General features: G+C 37.1%; 1 protein-coding gene across 1 annotated transcript in view; it reads left to right on the forward strand.

Moving 5' to 3' along the window:
• gpc3 (glypican 3) overlaps positions 1 to 22,455 on the forward strand; it is a 173,809-nt gene that overhangs the window by 109,610 nt on the left and 41,744 nt on the right. The window contains exon 6 of the mRNA XM_067457674.1: positions 10,292 to 10,403. Coding sequence (XP_067313775.1) covers positions 10,292 to 10,403 — 112 coding nt within the window. The remainder of the gene's footprint in view (positions 1 to 10,291; positions 10,404 to 22,455) is intronic.

The following is a 22,455-nucleotide window of genomic DNA, read 5'->3' on the forward strand; positions in this document are numbered from 1 at the left end:
ATGTGGCCCTGATATATTAAATAGTAAACTCAAAAATGTCAGAGCATAAAGCAAATTCATTAACGCCACAGTCAAATAAACACAACAAGCAGCTAAAACAACATTCCTGCTCATTCTTTTATACAAAACAAAATGGTTGAATCTGTGCAAAATGTTATTATTATTGCAAAAAGATGATTTAATTGTAAAGTTATTTAGCGTCCCTGGTGTTGGCTAGAAATGATATGTTTCCCTGTGCAAGAGGCAGTGCAGAGGAGCCCTCAATGTCAAGGATCAAGTCACCAAAACTCTGGCACAGATTTCTGCCTTCTAGATAATCAATTTTAGCATTCTCAGTATCTGCCTTCTTCATTTTGGTCAATGTTTTCAAACCGTTTTTGTCTTATGTACTCCCACAAGCCCATAAGCTTGGCTCAAGTACCTCCTTATCGACTCAAAACCATAAACATTCTCCTCGTATTATACCAGATACCATTTGGCATGATTAGTAATGTTATTAAAATGGTCACCATTACAATGATTCACTGTTAAACTAAAAACAATCAATTCTGTGGGTGAAAAACAGACTTGCCAAGTAGCTACATCTGAGTCACCAATCACCAAGTAGCTACAGAAGTTTTATTAATGCAGAATTTATTTAAAAATGAATTTAGTTTGGTATTAGCTTGTTTGACTCAGATATTTTATGGGATGACAATAGGATTGAAGGTTGTAGTACTGAGGCGTGTGAGGGAGAATATACAGCAGTCCCCATCATATACCCGATGCAATGTGGGCAAAGCATGACGCAAGTATTTTTTGCTAGTTTTGACTTTAGCGTTGTTTATATAAATACAATTAACTCGCGCCCATGGGCTTGCTAGTCTGAAAACGAGGTGTGTTCAGGCGCAGTGTTGGCACGTTGCTATTTTTCAGGAAACTTAAAACCGACAAAAACCTGTTGTTGTTTAAAAACCTAAAGTCAATGGTGCTGTATTACTTGTGTTATTTAAAGGGCGCGTTCAGAATATGCGCTTATGGGCGAGTGTACAACGCATGTACACTCTGCTCATTACACACACAAGGACGCGCAGCAGCATACAAAATATACAAATAAAAGGATTCCTCTCTGGATAAGCGTTCCGTCTTTCCGCCATGTAAATGGCGAATCCGCCATGGTGCAAGTGCAACTGCTAAAGGAAATGGGAGATGAGACTCTGATTGGTTTATTACACATTAGGCTCAAAACACCCATTACTCATTAAGAGACTACAACCGTTTTGGACCATGCGGCTGGTGCGCCAACCTTTTTTCCGTTGTTTAACTTGCAAAAGTGGATTCGGACACGCCCTAAGTGCACCTGCGCCATGCGCTTCAGACCATGCACTCAGATCCTTAAAATAGAGCCCTCTATCTTTAGGTTTGAAGGGAGTTTGTGGCAGACAAGCTTGTTCATTTATAACTCTGAGAAGTAAGTGAATTTAAGTCAAGACTGGAGGGTATTCATTGTGTTTTGTAAAGCTTCCTAGAGTCCTAGAGCACTTCCCTTTTCCTCAAGCTCAATACACACTCTCTCCTTCAGCTGTTCCTCAGTTAGCTCATGAAGAGTCTCGTGATTGATTCTCGTGGTCTCCAGCGGGTTTGGGCAGTGGGGCATGCTGGATCTCTGAGGGGTGCTCAGTAGGACCATGAGTCTGAGGAGGTTCAGCAGGAGTAGCTGGTCCAGACTGTACATCCACAGGGTGTTTAGTCATTTCCTGTAGAAACAGTTGGGTCGCATGTGCTCCTGCTGTACAATAATGCCTGTTGTGGGTTGTTTTTGTTTTTTAGGAATCACAACGTGGCAGATTAAATGAAGTATATTTTACGTATATTTTTAGAACATGTGGGAAAAGCCAACTTTTGTCTTCTGAATAATTTTTACATTTACAATATAAAATGGCACTTAACATTAATGCAAACATATTACTCACACTAGCATTTCATTTGATAAAATAATTTAAATGATTCTACAGAATGTTTGTCCAAAATGTTGAATTTTTAATGTGCTTTATCTTTAAAAATAAATATGGGATCATTAATACTTTTATTAATAAATATTGATAGTAAAGACATCAGTGTTACACAATATTTTTTATTTCAAACAAACAAAAAAAAAGCTGTTCTTTTAAACTTCAGTTCATCAAGAAACAAAAAAATCCTCACATTTATCATTGTTTCCACAGAATTTTAAGCAGCTGTTTTTTAACATAATAATAAGAAACATTTCTTGAGCAGCAAATCTGCAAAGAATGATTTCTGAAGGATCACTGAAGACTGGAGTAAAATATGCTGAAAACTTAGCTTTGCATCACAGGAATAAATTACATTTTAAATCATATTAAAATAGAAAACTTTATTTTTAATTATATTTCACAATATTACAGTTTTTGACTGTTGTTTTCATGAGCCTTAAAGGTCCCATGGCATGGATTGTTTTATCATTTTATAATGTTTCCTGGGGTGTACTTATATTGTTCATATGGTTTTTACATAAAAAATGTCATAATTTAGAAATAAAAGGTATTTATTCTAAACTGATATTAGCCCTCTGGCTGGAATGCTCTGTTTCAAGGAGAGTGTGTGCTGTGAGTCTTCAGTGAAAACACCCACTGTTGTGATTGGCTGACATCTTTGCATTTGAAATGAGATTAAGTGCGGAGGGGGCGTGGTTTAGTCAGGCGCCAGCAGGAGCAGCTGCAGCGCTGCCAGTCGAGAGAGAGACAGAGAGAGATTGGGAAAGAGCTGGGGAAAGATTGAGATGCTGAGAAAGTGCTGAGATTGCTGAGAAAGTGTCAAAAACCGAGTTTTTGAGAGAGCGAGTTTATTTTGTTTGTATCTGAGAGCTCTGAATAAACACGAGTGAACTTTGCAACATTATTTCTCTCACTAAATGCTTTCACCACAGCTAACAACAAACATGACATCCATCTGAATACAGTTAAGAGCTTCTGTTGAGCATAATTACTAGAGCAGCGTCATTCAAACGGTTGATTGATAGGTCCGAACATTATAAAGAGTGTTCTTTGAATGCTCTCTGTAGTTTAATCATTTAAAGGTCCCATTCTTCACGTGTTTTCGAAGCTTTGATTATGTTTACAGTGTGCAATATAACATGAGTTCATGTTTCGCGTGTAAAAAAAAACAGTATTTTTCACACAATTTACTTATCTGTAGCGCTGTTTCCTCTGTCCTAAAAACGGTCTGATGATTTCCTTGTTCTATGAAGTCCCTCCTTCAGAAACACGTAACGAGTTCTGATTGGGCCAGCGCTTCCCGTGTTGTGATTGGACAGCAGCTTAGTGCACTTTGGCCGGAAAGGTCCCGCCTCTTACCATAACGGGGAGATACAAGCGCTGAATGCGCGCTCTTCTCCACGTGGAAGAGCAACAAGACCACGCCCCCTATTTTGCGTGTTCTTGTGTGCGGAGGGTTAGTCAACAAACGGTTCTAGTGACGTCATTACATCCCTGCACTTCCTGCTGTAGTCCAAACCGGCCGTTCTCTGTAGGCTTTGAAAGGGAACTTCTGTTAAATAAAATATCTCGCTTGGCATTGAACTTTGAGCTTTATAATTTTACAGGTATTATTTATGCTCTAACAGCAACATTACACACTAACTAAAGTTTGAAAGATGGAATCGCGAAGAATGGGACCTTTAAATAACAGATTTGTTTCATGCTGCTAACAGAAATGACGTGAAGTTGATGGTTTTAGTCACTGGCTTGATTCACTGATGCATCAAGACGACCAGCGATTTGAAAGACTGACAGTTTTAAACGATTTAGAAATTATGTCTGTGTGAACTTGAATGATTAGCTACACATCAGAAATCACCGATCCCAGATCAGGCATTAATAACCACTGTTACTCACTGTTTGTGGCGGTGCTGTCGAATAAATATGGTAAAGCCTGTGCTGATATCGCGACTGATAAACTGAATCCATTCTAGACTCATTTCTAACTGGGCGGGCAAAGCGGGGGAAGGGGCGGTAACCTTATGACGTCATAACAGGATAATTTAAGATCAGCTCTTCTGGGCTCTCATTCTCTCAACGGCAGAGATAGACAGCCAGAACTTGTTTTACACCGATCAAAATTTCTAGCCACTTGGGGACAATATTCAGGCTAACTCATATTAATGTTGAAAAACCTTATAAAATAAAAATTTCATGCCATGGGACATTAAAGAGTCTTCTTTCAACTACATTAAAATCGTATTTCCTCAAACGTTTGAATGTTTTTCTGTAGTGAAGTGTCCAACAATAATTGTCCGTATGGCATCATTCATTCAGAGTGCATCTCTAATTATGTTTAATGTCAACTAAGCAGATAGATAATGTTATATACTGTTGTGGTATATACTATATACTGTAACATGTCAAGCTTTCAGTTTTTTCCTATAACGCAAATCTTGCAAGACACACAAGCCACATCTTGCAAGATAAAAATATGAAAATCTACTATTGGTCCAATCCACAAGTATAGACTAAACCAGCCTCGTTTATTCACTCCCTTCCAAATTGCATAAAACAAAGACTCAATATACAAGGGCATTCTAACCCATTAAAAATAGCGATTTTAAGTCATTTATGTTAATGAAAGAAATAATTGATGGACATTCAATTAAAATGTTCTAATAATGTTGTGCATTATTTCAGTGCTGAAATGTGATTGGCCAATTAGAACAGATTCTGATGTTTTTATAGTTCCTTTCTCTAATTTGCAACTCACGTCATTAAAATTAATAAGGAAAGGCTTTTTTGTACTGAAACAATTCTCATTTCGGCTCAGTTCTTCACTTTAGCATTTCTGCAATAACGTTGATTAATATTGCATCATGTGCCCACCATCCTAACAAAGCTGAAAGTTTTTCAGACATGCAGTACAGAGCTGACCTGATGGGGATCGACCCTGGTCAGCTCACAGGTGGACGCCTCATGCGTGAAGCTCCAGCTAATCTCATCCGCCATTAAACGCTGCCCATGTCTTCTGATCTCCTCCTTCTAATGGATCTCATGTCTGTATTATTAATGTGATAATTAAAAGCGGGAGGTGAGCTGCCATCGGGAGTAATAAGGAGAATAAATAAGTATGGAAATGTAATTTGGCTTAATGAATAAGCAGTGCATGTAAAATAAGGTGCTGTGAGAGATGATTGGATGGAATTGTTCAGGATTATGTCATTGCTAAGAATGGAACATGAGGTCATATCTTCGGCTCTTTAATCTACAAGCTCACAGTACTGCAAAAATCTGTATTTCATTTTTTTTTTTAATCTAAGCATACTTAAAACATAAAATGTGAAATAAAATGATTTGTTTTTAGAAGAGAATTTAGTTTAAGAATTAAGTTCTCTCTCTCTCTCTCTCTCTCTCTCTATCTCTCTCTCTCTCACACACACACACACACACACACACACACACACACACACACACACACACACACACACACACACACACACGCACAAACACAAACACACACACACATACTTGAATATGGTTTACAGGTACTCCCCATAGGCATAATGGTTTTTAAACTGTACAAACTGTGTATTCTATCCCCTTACACCAAGGGGCCCCAGACTTAGTCCTGGAGGGCCGCTGTCCTGCAGAGTTTAGCTCCAACTCCAATCAAACACACCTGAACCAGCTAATCAAAGTCTTACAAGGTCCTATAAAGGCACTAGCTGTGTCTCATTTCGGAAGGCTGCGTCCTCCGGAGGTCGCATTTGAAGGGTGCATATGTCATAAGGCCGTCTCATTTCAAAAAAGTGAGTAGGACTCTCCAAATGTGACCTTCGGATGCGTCCTTCTTTCATAGGATTTCGGAGTGTGCTGAGGTGTATCCTTCACGGCTGGAGATAACCCACAATTCTTTGCGTATCCGTTAACAACCGTCATATTTTTTTTATATTATATGAAAAAAACGGCACCACCGCCAGATATACATGCGAGCGTAGGTGTGTGGTGTTTAAATTAAGTAGTTCAAGCTTTTTTGTTGTTTCTTTTAAGCTCTATTACCTCAAACAGAGAGTTGTGGTAAACAGGATTACAACTGTTCAGTGCATTTTAAACGTTTAGAACAGTACATTGCTGTCAAGACAAGAAACATTTCACAGTCATTTTCAAGTTATAGATAATTTTCATTCATAAACTGAAATTCAAAAAAAATATATATAAATTGGCGTGAGAGCGCAACGAGGCTGAACGTGTTGGCATAGCAACGTGATACTTCCTGCCTGTGTGTCCTACGAAGGACGTCTCGTTTAATTCTGATGAGGACACTCCGTATACTGCATCCTACACAGGACGTGTCCTCCGGAGGACGCAGCCTTCGAAATTTAACGAAATGAGACACAGCTATTGATTAGCTGTTTCAGGTGTGTTTGATTGGGGTTGGAGCTACACTCTGCAGGACAGCGGCCCTCCAGGCCCAAGTTTGGGGACCCCTGGCTTTCACTAACCCTACACCTAAACCGTATACCCACTACAGAAAATGTTTGTTTAGTACTTAGTTTTGCCTCTTTGTCGCCATCTCTGTTTGAAACATGCAATTGCAGTTAGTTAGTTGCAGAATTATCATCTGACGGTGATTAAATATAACTTTGGCTTAGCTTATATCACATAAAAAAATTCTATGAATTGATGCAATTTAATTCATAGAAATTCAATTCAGCCAACTGAAAAATTGAGATGTGACTCACTTGAAAATTTTCAATTGGAGACCTGAATTTTTTTTTTACAGTGTGGTTGACGTCATGGACACTACGTCCATACTTTTTTTTACAGTCTATGGGTTTAACCCATAGACTGTAAAAAAATATGGACGTAGTGTCCGTGACGTCACCCATAGGATTCTGATAAGCCGCTCTGAAGCTTAAAGTATGGTCGAGCTGGGTGTTGCCATCTTGTGAGCTTGACTCGCGTAGTTGACTCGTTGACTACGCGTGTCACTCCCGGATAACAGAAAATGGGCAAAAAGGCGGGATGTGCATGGAGCTGAGGTGACGCAATAACTATAGACGGCGCATAAATGGCTATCCACTTGTAACCACGCCCTTAATTATGCAGAACTTTAAGGCTTTATATAACGTAAACGAATGAGTTATAAAAAATTCACCCCCCTCAGAGTTGTCATGAAGATCAAAATTAGCCTTATAAGCCAAAACCACAATTTGTACCAGGCTGTAAACATGTTTTTTTCTGCTTTAAAGTTGAGAATTTTAACATGGGGCTCAATGAGATTCTGCTCCCTTCTGGAGCCTGTCCCTAGTGGCCAGTTGAGGAATTGCAGTTTACATTAATTCTGTATTGGCTTCAAGAGAGATCGCGGGAGGCAACTCTTGAAGCCAATACAGAAGTAATTTAAACTGCAATACCTAGCCTAACCACTAGAGACATGCTGCAGAAGGGAGCAGAATCTCATTGAGGCAGTTTTTACAATTCTCAACTTTACAAATTCTGGTTTTGGTCTATACCTAATGGTTTTAGTCTATAGCTAATTTTGCCCTTCATGAACTGTGAGGGGGGGGGGGGGGGTTATAACTCATTCGTTTACATTATTATATAAAGCCTTAAAGTTCTGCATAATTAAGGGTGTGGTTACTTTGAGTGGCAAGTGGATAGTCATTTATTCGCCGTCTATAGTCATTGCGTCACATAAGCTCCGCCCATATCCCGCCTCTTTGCCCATCCTTTATTACCCTGGCGTGACTCGCGATGAAGCGTAGGCCAGCTCGACTTTACTTTATGCTTCAGAACCAAGCCTGCAGTCTCCCTCTCATTTACTGAAACTTTCGTGCCTCGATCGCCCCCCGGTGACCGGTCCCAGTATAGCCGCCCCTCTGTGTTTTCTAATGGACGCGAGGCAAACTAAATAATAAAATTACACTTTAAAAAATGTTCCCCAAAGTTAGTTTATGTCACTGAAGGCAGTTATCATCACGATGATTTCATTTCAGGTGTTCGTTTTAAAAATAAGTTTAGTTTGAGTTAGTTATTTGATGCTATAAAAACGGGGCGTGACGTCATGATTGACAGCTGAGACTGACGGCTTCTCTGAGTGAAGTTGTCACTGAGGCACTAACGGACTTTTTTCGAAATTTTTGGGAGCAGATTAGAGCTTTAGCTTTAATTTCTACATTTCCATAACTGTTTATTTCACACCAACATAATTAATTGTTCTGCATCTGCGAGAGTGTGGGCGGGCTTTTGATATCGCGACTGTACTTCCTGCTCTACTTCCTGCGCTCTACTGCGCAACTCCGGTCCCGAAATCGCTACTGCGCAGACTCGGTCCCAAGATGTCCGCGCCGTGCGAGGCCGCCTGAAAGCTTCAAATATGGCAAGCGGAAACGGATGATGTCGAGTCGTCCATATTTTTTTACGGTCTATGTTCAGAACGGCTTATCGGAATCCTATGGGTGACGTCACAGAAACTACGTCCATATATATATATATATATATATATATTTTTTTTTTACAGTCTATGGGTTTAACTGAATTATCAAATGTCAGCAGCAAGTACATTGGTCAACAAAGTGAGATTTAATGCATAATAAAATATTTTTATTTATTTAACATATTTAGTTATTGGAGGTTTGCATAGTATTCTGATTTTGCATTTGACTGATTTAATTCAGTTTGAGGAATACTGAATCTTTTTAGTGCAATTGAGATTATTAAATGCCTGTTCACATTTATTCTAAAACTACAGTAACTCTCATGTTTACACACAACGCCTCAGCATTTTTATCAACACTGGGACAGGAAAGCAGTCAGTCAATAAGGAATGGGAAAACAAAGTAACCTGCGTTAGTATATAAAGTTAGTATATAGTATATAAACTCAGATATTTTGTCAATTTTAAAAGTAATATGTTACTTTACTAGTTACTTAGTAATCTGATTACAAGTTACTTGTAATGCATTGCCCCAACACTGGTAATAACTGTGTCCTCATAAAACATTATACAATAACACACATATACATATAAAAAAAATTGTTTCATATAATATTTTTTATAAAATGTTTACTAAAAATAAGATAAATTCTACTAATTAATAAAATGATGTTTGCAGTGTTTGGACTTCACTGGATGAGTTGAGATTGGTTTTGAGGCAGTATTGAATATGTCACTCACTGTCTCTCTGTCGCCTCAGTACTTGTACCAATGTGCTTGTGTGCATCAACACTAATTAGCTTTTAATAGGGAGTAATTAACTGGAACATGAGTCCAAGGGGCCCGGGGGGGATCGGGGAAACACTTGGGCGCAGACGCACACACACATTTTTAGCAGTTGATGATGCCCAACATATGCTCCAGTTGCTCAGAAACATTCAGATGCCAGCACATGTCTGACCCAGTTGTGCTGTTTTACTGTTTAGTTAAGTGTGTGTGTGTGTGTGTGTGTGTGTGTGTGTGTGTGTGTGTGTGTGTGTGTGTGTGTGTGTGTGTGTGTGTGTGTGTGTGTGTGTGTGTGTGTGTGCCTGTTAAGAGCTACAACACAACAGGAATTTGGAAGTAAAAGGCTGAATGCAGATTTAGATTCACTGTTGGATTCCATTCATATTTATGCTCCTGTTTTTAAATCATTTTGAACAATGGACAACACAAGGCATTATTTATTCATATGCCCTTGGTGTACAAATAAGAGATTTTTTTTGGGGGGGGGGGGGGGGGGGGGTGTAAAGTGCTTTTGAAATCTGTGTACTCATGCAGAGGGGAATTTAAATAAGTTTAAAGGTCTAAAACTTTAATTGGGAATTTAATTGGAACAAGAATACAGTGGTCACATGTTTGCCTCTAGGTGGCAGTAGAGGTCAATTTGAGAGCTCTTGGACTTGTGGCAAATCACAGCGGTTTTTTTTTTTCAAATTCCAATTCCATTATATCTTTGTTTTTAGCTGTTTGGAAAATATACATTTGCCAAACATAATACATTTGGGCAGGTTGTCACTTATTTAAAATTATTGTAGGCTATATTATATTGTATTGTATTGTAACCTCATATTTTAAGGTTTGGCAGTTTAACTTGTGGTTATATTTCTAGACTGTAATACTGTAAATGTTCAGTGCTTTTTGTAGCTAATACCTTAAGGTATGTACCAGTAAATATTATAAAAAGTTTGACAGCTAGTCTCAATCTCCCTATATCACTATCAAATCATGGACAGTGTGCTGTGCATTAAATCTTTATTTTAGTTCAAGTATAAGTGTGGTGTATAAATGTGTATAAGTATAAATGGATGTGTGTGTCTATGTTTTGTAGGTTTCCTGGTCCAGGGCTGAAGAAAGTCCATCCACACGGCTCAGAACCCAGACAAAAACCTCCTGAACCCGTCATCAGTCAGATCATCGACAAACTCAAACACATCAATCAGGTAAGTCGCTGTTTATCAGAAAACATTTTTAAAAAATGTATTACATGTGAACTTTACAGTGCACATCTGTGAATAATCATACACTGCAATGCCGTCAGTCAGCACACGGACATACAGCTGTGTGTAAACTCGTCACCTCTGTTTTAACTCCGTCACAACAGTCTGCTTGTCATCACACACACAGATGCACGTCTGCACGCTGTTTTATGAAGCACAGTCGTGTAGATTATCAGGATGTGCGATAGGGGCTGCTGGTATTTGTGCGTTAATGCAGACAAAGCAGAGGCTTTCATTCACTTTCTTCCTGCCTGCTTTTAAATAACAACAGCTGCGTGTCATATCACCTTGACTGTGTGTGTGTGTGTGTGTCAGGGTGTGTCTTCTTATATTTCATGTACAGTTCGTTCCCTATTGTGAACGAGATCCCACAACGATATTTGACCCTTTAAGGTTTTCTGTGTGTATACTCTGGTAATCCTGAGAGAACAGCATCTGGCTCATCCACAGGAAGCTCACTGGGCGATCTAAAGGACGCTTCCTCTGTACCTGGAGGATGTGTGTTTTTGGCTGGGTTTAAAGTTATGCTGCAATGCAGCCTCATTGTGAATAGCTCTAGGCTACAGTTAGCCAAGCTCCATCCAAGTGTGTGTGTTATTGGCACATTTAGTCTTGTTTTTTTCACCTTTAATTTTTTACAGTTACACCTTTTCATTTAACATATGCTTTTGTCTAAAGAGGGAATACAACCAAAAACAAAGTGCTAACAATAGTCTAGAATTGTCCAGGAAAGATCAGGGAGAGATTTATTAAAAATAGTGAAAGCATGGACTTTTTTAGTTTAAAGAGTCAGCAGGACACAGTCAAGTGCTCACAGAAGAGATGAGTGTTATCAAGATCTGCTCAAACCCAACTCAAGAGATGAAAACTCAACTCTTTAACAACTCATTTCATAAATAAGATTCCTGATTTTTCATTTCAAATATAAATGTACGTTCTGCTGTATTAACTATTTTTTAAAACTAACGTGTTTGTTTTATTTTATTTTTGGTTTGCCTTTTCTTTTCTTTTTTAGTTTAGTTTAGTTTTTTTACTATTGATTTTTTTTGTTTAGTTGTTCTGCTTTTTTATGCGACTTGTAAAATCTCTTAAATTCTTAAACACATATTTTATTATTTATTTTATTTTTGCTTTGTACTATTTTGTTCTGTATTGTTTTTTTTAATATATTTTAATTTTAATATTTATTTTGTTGTTCTGCCTTTTTGCCGGTTAATACTGCTTGTTTACTCCCCTTTGCATTATTGTTATTTAAAAATAATAATAATTTAATGTTTCATTTTGCTTTAAATGAAAAACTACAGAGTGTGTGGGGTCCTGTGCACATCTTGCGTTAAAGCAGAATGAGATTAATGCAAGTGCGTTGCGTATAGATATAGTGTGTGTGTGTGTGTGTGTGTGTGTGTGTGTGTGTGTGTGTGTGTTCCTTGTTTGGCAATACTTGTGAGGACATAAATGTCCTCACTTGTATAGTAAAATATGAAAATGACTCACTAATGAGGACATTGGACTGGTCCTCACTAGTTAAAAAGGTTTATAAATCAGCCAAAACATGTTTTTATTTAAATCTATTGTTCGGCACATGTTTCTGTGATGGGTAGGCTTAGGGATCGGGGTTGGGTTAGGGGATAGAAAATATCATTAACCTGATATACCGGTAAAATCAATGGAAGTCTATGTAATGTCCTCACTAATATAGTGAAACAAACCTGTGTGTGTGTGTGTGTGTGTGTGTGTGTGTGTGTGTGTGTGTGTGTGTGTGTGTGTGTGTGTGTGTGTGTGTGTGTGTGTGTGTGTGTGTGTGTGTGTGTGTTCTAGCTAGAGAGAAACCCACTGCGGCCTCATACTCAATGGCCCCATCTGAGCAGATTAGCGCAGCGCTCTTGTTTAAACAGACCGCAGAGACATCAGAGCCGCTCAGATGAGTCGTGGGTCTCATCTGCCCTCAGGCTGTGGAGGAGGGCGGTGAGGTCAAGCCTTCCATGGGACAGGCCCTTATTTTCTCAGTTACTCTACAAACAGACCTCCTCTTCTCTTCTCTTCTCTTCTCTTCTCTTCTCTTCTCTTCTCTTCTCTTCTCTTCTCTTCTCTTCTCTTCTCTTCTCTTCTCTTCTCTTCTCTTCTCTTCTCTTCTCTTCTCTTCTCTTCTCTTCTCTTCTCTAGTTAAGAGGCATGTCGCATTATTTATGTTCATGACAAGTATACGCACGGTCAAAATGAAGACGTACCATAGACTTTTGTGTGTTAGAAAGGGAAAAAGAAAACTAATTCAACAATGTCACACTCAGAATGTTGTGGTTGATCTGAATGTCAGCATGGCTGTGAATACGTCATGCTGATGTTCAGTATAACAGTGTTTGTGTTGTGATATTGTATAGTCGCACAGATGCGCATGATATACTGTAGGTCCGGTGACTCTATGATGTCAGTGCTGCTCATGTCTGGTAGGCGAATGGCAAGTGCATTTCATAAGACCTTTATGGCATCTGTGAACCACAGAAAAACACATCCGCTGCCCCTATAAACACACAAACAAACACAGACACACACACACACACGTTTGTTTCACTATACTGCTATTGTTTTTTATCAGGGTAATGTCCTAACCTGACTTGACCCCTAAACATAACACTCTGTGCAAAACACTAGATTTTAATTTAAACATGAATTACCTGATCTAGTATAAGATCTACAGTACCAGCCAAAAGTTTGGACACATTACTATTAGTAATGTTTTTGAAAGAAGTTTCTTCTGCTCATCAAGCCTGCATTTATTTGATTAAAAATACAGAATTTCTTTTTAATATTGTGATATATTATTACAATTTAAAATATTTGGTTTTAAATTTATTCTTTTTATTAAATTATTGATTTATTTAATTATTGATTTATTTCAAAAAAGAAATAAAAAAAGACTGACTCCAAATTAATGACCAGTAGTGTATATGGTTGTTACAAAAGTTTTGTTTTTAAAACATTTGCTTCTTTTTTTCTTTTTCTTTTTTTCTTTTCTTTTTATTCATCAAAGTATTCTAAAAAAGTATCACAGGTTATGAAAAAATATTAAGCAGCAACTTTGAAAATGAATCATCATATTAGAATAATTTCTGACAGGTCATGTGACACTGTAGACTGGAGGAATGATACTAAAAATTCAGCTTTGCATCACAGAAATAAATGATTATTTAAAGTATAATAAATTGAAAACCATTTATTTTAAATTGTAATACACTCAAAAAAAATGATTCTAGCTGTTTGCTGAGTTTATTTAAATAAAATAAACAACACAAATCTTTAGTTTTTTACTTAAGTGTCATTTTACTTGATTTTATTAGGTTAAATGAAATAAAATTTGTTAAATGTTAAGTTAACCTAAACCATTTGTGTTGAGACTACATGAATCATTTATGTTGCGCTGACTGAACTTGGCAGTGTATTTCTATTTCCCAGCGTGCTTTGCATAGGGATGTCTCAGGAGAGTAAATGTTGAAGTGCTGTTTAATGTGTTTTTTTGTGAAGGGAAAGACCTGTTAATGTTTTCATGTTATATTTGACATTTAAAAGTTATGTTGTGTTCATTTTTATTGAGGTTACCATTATCGTGAAGTGTAGATCTTGTGGTTAAGCTATGCTGTTCTGAAACTGTGCTAATGCCAGTGATGAGAGATGCTTTACTTGATTATATACTTGCAAGTTACAATTAGCAATTGATCAAGTGTTGTTGACTAATAGTTTTTATAGAAATAAAGAAAACTAATTAATGTGACACAGCTCCCATAGAATACATATGGGCATCAGTTCTATCCCTCTCTATCCTACTTTATCTAAATGGATTGACATAAAATAATTTAGTCAAAACTACTAAAAAATAAATAAGTTAATACAACAAGATTACAACAAATGTGTGTAGTTGAGCTGACACTATTAAATTAAGCTGTGCCCAACCATAGTAAATAAGTTGAATCAACCTTAATAAATTAAGTTGACCCAACGTAAGTACATTAAATGGGAATAACAGAATTGCATAATGCTGAAATAAAGCAAGTTAATTATGTGGAAATACTTTCCATGATTGTTTTATGTTTATTCAAAAAGTAATTTTTTTGAGTGTAATACATTACAATATTACTTTTTTTTCTGTATTTTTGATCAAATAAATGCAGGCTTGATGAGCAGAAGAAACTTCTTTCAAAAACATTACAAATAGTAGTGTCCAAACTTTTAGCCTGTACTGTATATATTACTTGATGACCCAAAAATGAAAATTCTGTCATCATTTACTCACTCTCAAGTTGTTCCAAACCTGTATGAGTTCATTTTTCCTGCTAAAGGCAAAAGAAGATTTTTTTGAACAATATTTGTAACCAAGCAGATTGAGCAACCATTGACTACACATTGACATTGAAAATACTATGGTTGTTCTATCTGCTTTGTTACAAACATTCTTTAAAATATCTTCTTTTGTGTTCAGCAGAACAAAGAAACTCATACAGGTTTGGAACAACTTGGGGGGTTGGGGGTTGGTGGGTGACAGAATTTTCTTTTTTTGGGTGAACTTTCCCTTTAACTAGTGAGTACCAGCTCACTTGTAAGTGTTCAACAGACATTTTAGACCTCACAACTAGTATAGTCATGTAGAACAAGGTGGTGATGGCGTTCTCTGACAAGCATGAGAATAGTACTGCAGTCAAGTCATTTGAAGGTGCACAATGTCCTAAATGAGGTAGAACGGGACAAGACACGACAAAGTGTCCAATGGCATAAGCAACACATAGAGATCAAAATCTAACCAAATTAACCCTAGCAACAGTATTGGCTGATCGAGATGTGCTCTGGTGACTCTAACCGCAGCAGCTTACAGCTTGTAACATGATTTTTGCTTGATAATCGTGATAATCATGTTCATTCTGCTGCTATTTAAATACAAACTCTTCACTAAAAATGTTTTAATTTAACAGCAATTAAACTGATTGCTTGTCAAAATAGAGTGACATAATATTTACCAACTACCAATGACACGTCTGTCTTTTGTCCGCCCTCGATTAAACTGCTGTCAATGTGAATGGGGCTGGTCGTGTTTCCTTTACTTCATCAGCAGGAACTCAAACATGTTTTAATCAAATGTTCAGTTTAACTTAACCCTGTGATAATAGTTTACATCTGGTGTTATCTGGCACTGTGCTAATGTGTGTTCTCATTTGTTTCCAATAGCCGGGGGTTTGAGTTATTTCCCAGAGCGGACAGACAGAACGCTCATATCAGACTTTTCCTAGTGTTTCAAAAGCCAACATCTCATCTTCTAGCCTGAGAGGCTTGTTACTTTTAGCATGTGCTTCACTTTCTAAGTGTTCTCCAGCAGTTCTATAGTTCTATAAAACATTCTGGGTGTGGACCCATTTGATTTTATAGAGCAATAAGGTTTTTGGAAGCTCTTAACAGTGTTTGAAATTTTTCTTTTCTCGGGGCATATAGCGTGACAAGCCCCTGTCCTAAAGCGTGTTAGTGTAGCGGCACTAGAGATGGCCTGTTGGCTCAGATTTGGTCCTCTACTGAAAGAGAGACGCTGGAGACTGCACTGAACACCAAAAGACAAAACTTTACCCTCCCTCAGCTCCGCAGACCCCAATTTCTCACGCCTAATGTGGCTGATGTAATGGCTGCGCGGGGCCAAGTTTAGAGTAAGCTCATCTCTATATATGAAAAAAATGACTTGGTGCTTAAGCTATTCCAACTGGGCAAGTGTTCAAAGAGTCTGTGTGTTCTTATCTGCATGCCTAAACATGACTCAGTCAGAGTCGGATCTCTCAGTCCTAAATGAATGCAAGTTAGCGCGTTAGCCAGTGCTGCAGCTTAACCGTTTGGTCAGGGGTTTCATGTTTATTTTATTTAGTTTTTTTTTATTATCCCAAGGCCCCCCAAATATGATGATTTGCAAGAGACTCTATTTAAAAAAAAAAAAAATAATATATTGTAATGTAAAAAAAAACAATTATACAGACTGAAAAAAAACAGTAAATTGTAATTATTTTCATAATACAATGCAATTAATACACTATAAAAAAAGTTACAGTCTCAACTTTTTAAGTACAATTGATCTTGTATAACTTATTAACAAAAGTTTAACATTTCTTAACTTATTTTGACGAGTTAAAATAATGTAAAAACACGTTGTCATAACTGATTGAGCATATCATTTTTACATACAGTGTATATTTCATTTTAAAGTATCTGACACTTTTGCCTAGTGTCCTGACGTTTTTTGCTAATGTTGGGGACTTCTGGTTGGAGGACCAAATTGGCTTGTGAGTTGCTAAATTTTACCTGCCATGATTGATTTTCTCATGCATTTTGTGAGTTTCAAATCCCTGTACACACCAATCAGGCATAACATTATGACCACTGACAGGTGAAGTGTATAACACTGGTTTTCTCTTCATCACGCCACCTGTTAGTGGGTGGGATATTTTAGGCAGCAAGTGAACATTTTGTCCTCAAAGTTGATGTGTTAGAAGCAGAAAGAAATGGCCAAGCGTAAGGATTTGAGACAGTTTGTCAGTGGCCAAATAGTGATGGCTAGACGAATGATGTAGTAGGGTCCATGCCTCAACGGGACAGGGCTGTTTTGGCTGCAAAAGGGGGACCAGCACAATATTAGGAAGGTGGTCTTAATGTTATGCTTGATTGGTGTATATTATAGTGCTAGGGCATGCATAATATACTGGTGTTTATCAACCATCTATTTATTTCTGCCTTATGGAAATGGAAGAGATGTTCAGAGATGAAGCTCATATATACACACCCAGTCTGTCTTCATGTGTGTTTGTGTTTGTTCCCATGACTGTCAAACATTCACTCGTGCTGATCTGTAAAGTCTGCAGCGTCTCTTCGTGTTTATACAAGAATAGGGCGTCATTTGTGGACCGTTTTACTTCCTTTGAGGGAAGCTGTTAAATTACAAAACCTCATCCACAGTTTATTAAAGATTAAATTTAATAAATGTTTAAAATCTCTCTGAGATCAGTGCAGCCAAAGAAAAATCCCCCTGCATTAAACTTTTAAGGACTAACACAGTGAAACAAAATTTCCAGAGACAGACATAAGTAAATTGACTATCCAAAATGAAAGCGAACATGCTGTATCAGAATATTTTTGAGGTTTAAGGTGTGTACATTTATATGGATACGGATGTTGTACCGGTGCAATGTCATTGTGCGTGGGGCTAGTCAGCATGCAGTAGTAACTAAGCAACCAAAAAAGCATGCTGTTCCAGGTTAGGATGTGGCGTAAGGCCAAGCACATCTTTGTTTATAATTTTTTTTAGATATTTCTATAATAAGGATGCTATTATGAGTTATTTGAAACCTAATTAGACTGAAAGGACCCACTTTATATTAGGTGGCCTTAAGTACTATGTACTAACATTGTAATTAATCATGTGATACAATGCACTTATTGTGTGCATACATGTTTTAACATTGTACTTACATTTAAAAAAAAAATACATGCATGTAATTACGTCTGTAATTCATTTCTGTAGTAATTACACAGTTGGCACTTCCCTTACACCTAACCCTGCCCTTAAATTGACCCACACCACCACACCTGTCCCGAACTCTACCCGTATTCCACCTCAATATCAGCAAAGGTGTTTTGTTATACAGTTTGAACACAGTAAATACTTTGTACTTATTTTTTAAATGTAAGTACATAGTACTTAAGGCCAACTAATATAAAGTGGGGCAGACTGAAATAATGTACCTTTTTGGTGGCAATGAGGAGCAATACGGAAATGTGGATGTTACATTTTTACATTGGACATATTTTGTGCTGTGTTGTCATACATTAAAGGGTTATGATCGAAATTAAATTTCATTTATTACTTGTAAGACTGAGTAACAAGAATACTTTTTGTTGAAAAAAACAATAAGGCTTTAAAGGTTAGTTCACCCAAAAATGAAATTTCTGTCTATTTATTACTTTATTACTCGCCCTTATGTCGTTCCAAACCCGGAAGACCTTTGTTCATCTTCGAAAAAACAAAAATAACAACTTTATTCAGCAATTTTGACACTGTTAACAATGTAAACTCAGTGCAGTGCTTCTGGGTTCTAAGTCAGAACGCTATTTTATAAACTTAAAAATTCGCCAGACTTGTCTTTTAAAAGTGGTAATTACGTTTTAGTTAGGCTTTCTATAAAGATTTTGGGTCAGAAAGCTCTCAGATTTCAGCAAAAATATCTTAATTAGTGTTCCAGAAGATGAACAAAGGTCTTACAGGTTTGAGACAGCATGAGGGTGAGTAATGAATGACAGAAATGTCATTTTGAGTGGACTAACTTTTTAAGCCTATATTGTTAGAGTTCCAGCAAAAAAAAATCAACAAAATCTCTGTTAAACGCTGCCCTCACACATAGTTTAATTCACGCTTATTGCCAAATTAGATTTTCATATTTAGGAAAATATGTCTTTCCGCTGGTGCCGTCATCAGGACCATCTGGACTTTCCAGGGTATTGAGTTACTGTTAAAAAAAGCCAGTTCCCAGTGGAGCTCAGGGGATAGTGGTAAAACACTGCAATTATCTGATTGGTCTTTGATTATAGAAGTTCCCTCCAGCGCTGAGATGTGTCTACCATGTGTAGGGCAGAGAGGTGAGCATATATTACATGTCACTTCTCATGTTGTCCTAGATTTGTGGAATGTTCTGTGAAAAATTAGATGCTCTTGTTTTTCTTTTTTCATGTAGTGTGGGAAACAACTCTAGGCTAGATATCTTTCACGCACACTCGCTTTTTCTCTCATTTCCTGGCTGGAACTTTTCTCTGCGTTTCTTTTCCCTGGTTTATGCCCTCACTTTCTTTTTCTCTCGCTCTCTTTGAACTCCACCCTACATTTCTTATGCTTTTTCTCCCATGTTAATCCCACTTTCTTTCCTGCTCTCCTTCCTGACCGTGTTGAGTTGTATGTGACACACTCCAGTCCTGCAGCCCTCCTTCACTCTAATTAGATCCAGCGGCAGAGAGGGAGCAATGGAGGCAGAGGGAGGGCCGCAGGTAAGGCAGGAGAGCAGACTGCAAAACAAACCAGAGCTCCACATTCCAGCACGCAACATCACGTCCTGCTGCCGCTGACTCCACCGGGATCTTTATATTCAACACCTCATTGAATAATAAAAAGTACTAAAAGCTAAAGGCCTCTTCGCATCAGAAGCAAATTTAAAAGGGAACAGTTGAAGATGAGCGTAAACAAATAGTCATCTATCTGAATGAAAAGATTACTTCAGGACAAAAGGTGGAAGTGATTGACAAATCAAAATGCAGTGATTTTTTCACACTTGCGTTTGGAGTCAGTAAGATTTTTTATTTAAGGAAATTAATACTGTTATTCAGCAAGGATGCATTAAATGAATCAACGCTGACAATTTATAATGTTACAAAAATGATATTACAATAAATGCTGTTCTTTTGAACTTTCTATTCATGAAAGAATCCTGAAAAAATATATATAATTTTTTACACAATTATTAAGCATTAAAGTAGTTTTTAACATTGATAATAAGAAATGTGTCTTGAGAATCAAATCGGCACATGAGAATGATTTCTGAAGGGTCATGTGACACTGAAGACTGGAGTAATGATGCACTGTAAAAAAATGTGTTGGTTTAATTTAGTAAAAGTAAGTAACCTTTTATTTTTGTTAAAAGGTTATTGAAATTAAAAAAAATTAGTTGAATAAAAATTGAGTTTAATAAATAGAAACTCAAAATATCATTGTATCTAAACCACATAAAAATGTGACAAATCATAAAAAATAGCACAATTTGGCATGTTTCACTGTGTCAACAAAAATAAAACGCACACAATTACCCAATATTCTTACAAAATCTTTTAATAATATTTGAATAATGATTGTCGATTCTCCAAAAAAAATGTTCATTGTGTTAACTCAAACTTTGTATTTCATTGAACTCAAAATTGTAAGACAACCAGGTAAATTATTTTTTAAACATTTTTTACAGTGTGCTGAAAATTCAGCTTTGACATCACAGGAAACACATTTTTAAATATACAACAATAGAACAACAATAGTTATTCAGGTGCTGTTGTCTGTGATTAGCCAGAGACCCCAAATGTATCTTTATTGTACTAATTTTATAATATGAAATTTATTAGTTACTTCGAAACCTTCTGTGATTGGGTATGAAGTATACAAGATTTAATTGGTTAGTGGTTTAAAGGTTATTTAAAAAATCCCTGCCAGGGCTTGAGTTTAAGTACACACAAACACATTTAGACAAATGCGCTTACACACACACATACACACACATGGCTGCTTAATGTGTGTTTTAGTGGATGCTGGTCCGTTTGAAGGTGCTCGACTGAGGGTGAGGGTTTCAAATAAACTGACACCTGACATTAAAGCAGGCTAGAAAGACCTCCATAAATCCAGAGTAGAATGGGGGTTTGGCTTGACCCTGATCCCAGCGCCGCTCCTGATGACCTCTGCATGTCTCTGTTCTCAACGGCTTGATCTGCTGTGGCCCTCACGCCAAAAAAATCCCATAAAGATATCCTCCCTTTTAATGCAGGCTTCTTGTTCTGACAACCTCGATGTGTCTCATGTGGTCTCTTTCCTCCAGCTTTTTTTCCCCTTTTACTATCTCTTTCAAAGACTTTTTGCCACTTAATGCATTTTCATTCCTTCGTTCTTTTCTCTAGTTTTAATATTCCCTTTCTGACTGCCATTCATTGGTAAGGAAAGTTACAAATGAGTACTCTTCAAAGGGGTTCTGTAATGCGTTTTAGATTGTATTGTTGCCTTTTAAGCATGAAAAAAAGTCTGCAAAGTTATAAAGCACAAAGTCACTCCAAAGACATATTCTCTATGTCTGAACTCTCCGAAATGCCTCGATTGTAGTTTTCAGTTTTTCTGGGAGTAGTACACGTCACAATATTGCTTATTTAAATAATTCCCATGCATAAAAAAGGGGCGAGGACTGGTTGAGTTACAGTAGTGTTGAAACTTGCGGTTATGGTAAAGGGCATGCCATTTTTGAAACATGCTCGAAGTAGTCCATGTTCCATGCTGGACGGCTCATCTGACCAATAAGAACACATTGCACTTTTCAGGAAAGGATTCACTGAGACCCGAGCAAAACAGAGTTACATACTTGAAAAAAGAGGTGCTGTATATGTATAATTTGATAATGTACAAAAAAAGCACGAAAACCTATTCTTGTAGACCCCAAAAACACAACAAGGACATAATAGATCCCCTTTCATAACTCAATTGTTTCTTCAAGACAGCAATGAAAATAAATGGAAAGCAACTGGAGACCCACAAAAATCAATTCCAGGAATATTTAGGTATATGCTATTCATCCTTGGTTGCATCAGTTCCATGTTCTGTGGTGGCAAATATGCTATTTGCTTGCTTCCATTACATATTTTTGGATATATACATTGTAGCGCTTTCTTTTTACTGTCAGCGGGTCTTGTGGTAGAATGAAAATCTGTTCTAATATGGTGATTACAGGGAACCATCTGTATACCTCAAACCATTAAATTAATTTGTGCAGAAAAGCAGTGCATAAACACTTAAAAAAATATATAGTGCAGCTGTAAAGTAGATTAAAATTTAATTTGAGAGTCATGACAGTTTGATTAATTTTAGTGATGTATTTTAAAAGGTTTTTACTGCCTAATAGCATCTCTGTGTTAGCTAGTTTTAATTACTAGCTTTTGTAGCTAAATTTAAACTACTTTTTCAAAAGAGTACCTAGTTTCAAAGTACTTTCTGATTGTGTCTATTTTTATTTTCACTAAGGAATTTTACAAGAAACATCTGAGACAAAATTGATAGTTAAATGAAACCCCATGAAGTCTCCTGAGCTATGAAACGGGCAACCTCTGGGCACTTTCTTACATCTCTTCTCTGCCGTTCCCTCTATAGTAGGTTCTCACATTCCCTCCTTCTCCATCCCCCTCTCTTTTTCAT

The sequence above is a fragment of the Pseudorasbora parva genome, chromosome 11 (assembly GCF_024679245.1).
Source record: "Pseudorasbora parva isolate DD20220531a chromosome 11, ASM2467924v1, whole genome shotgun sequence".
Lineage (NCBI taxonomy): Eukaryota > Metazoa > Chordata > Actinopteri > Cypriniformes > Gobionidae > Pseudorasbora > Pseudorasbora parva.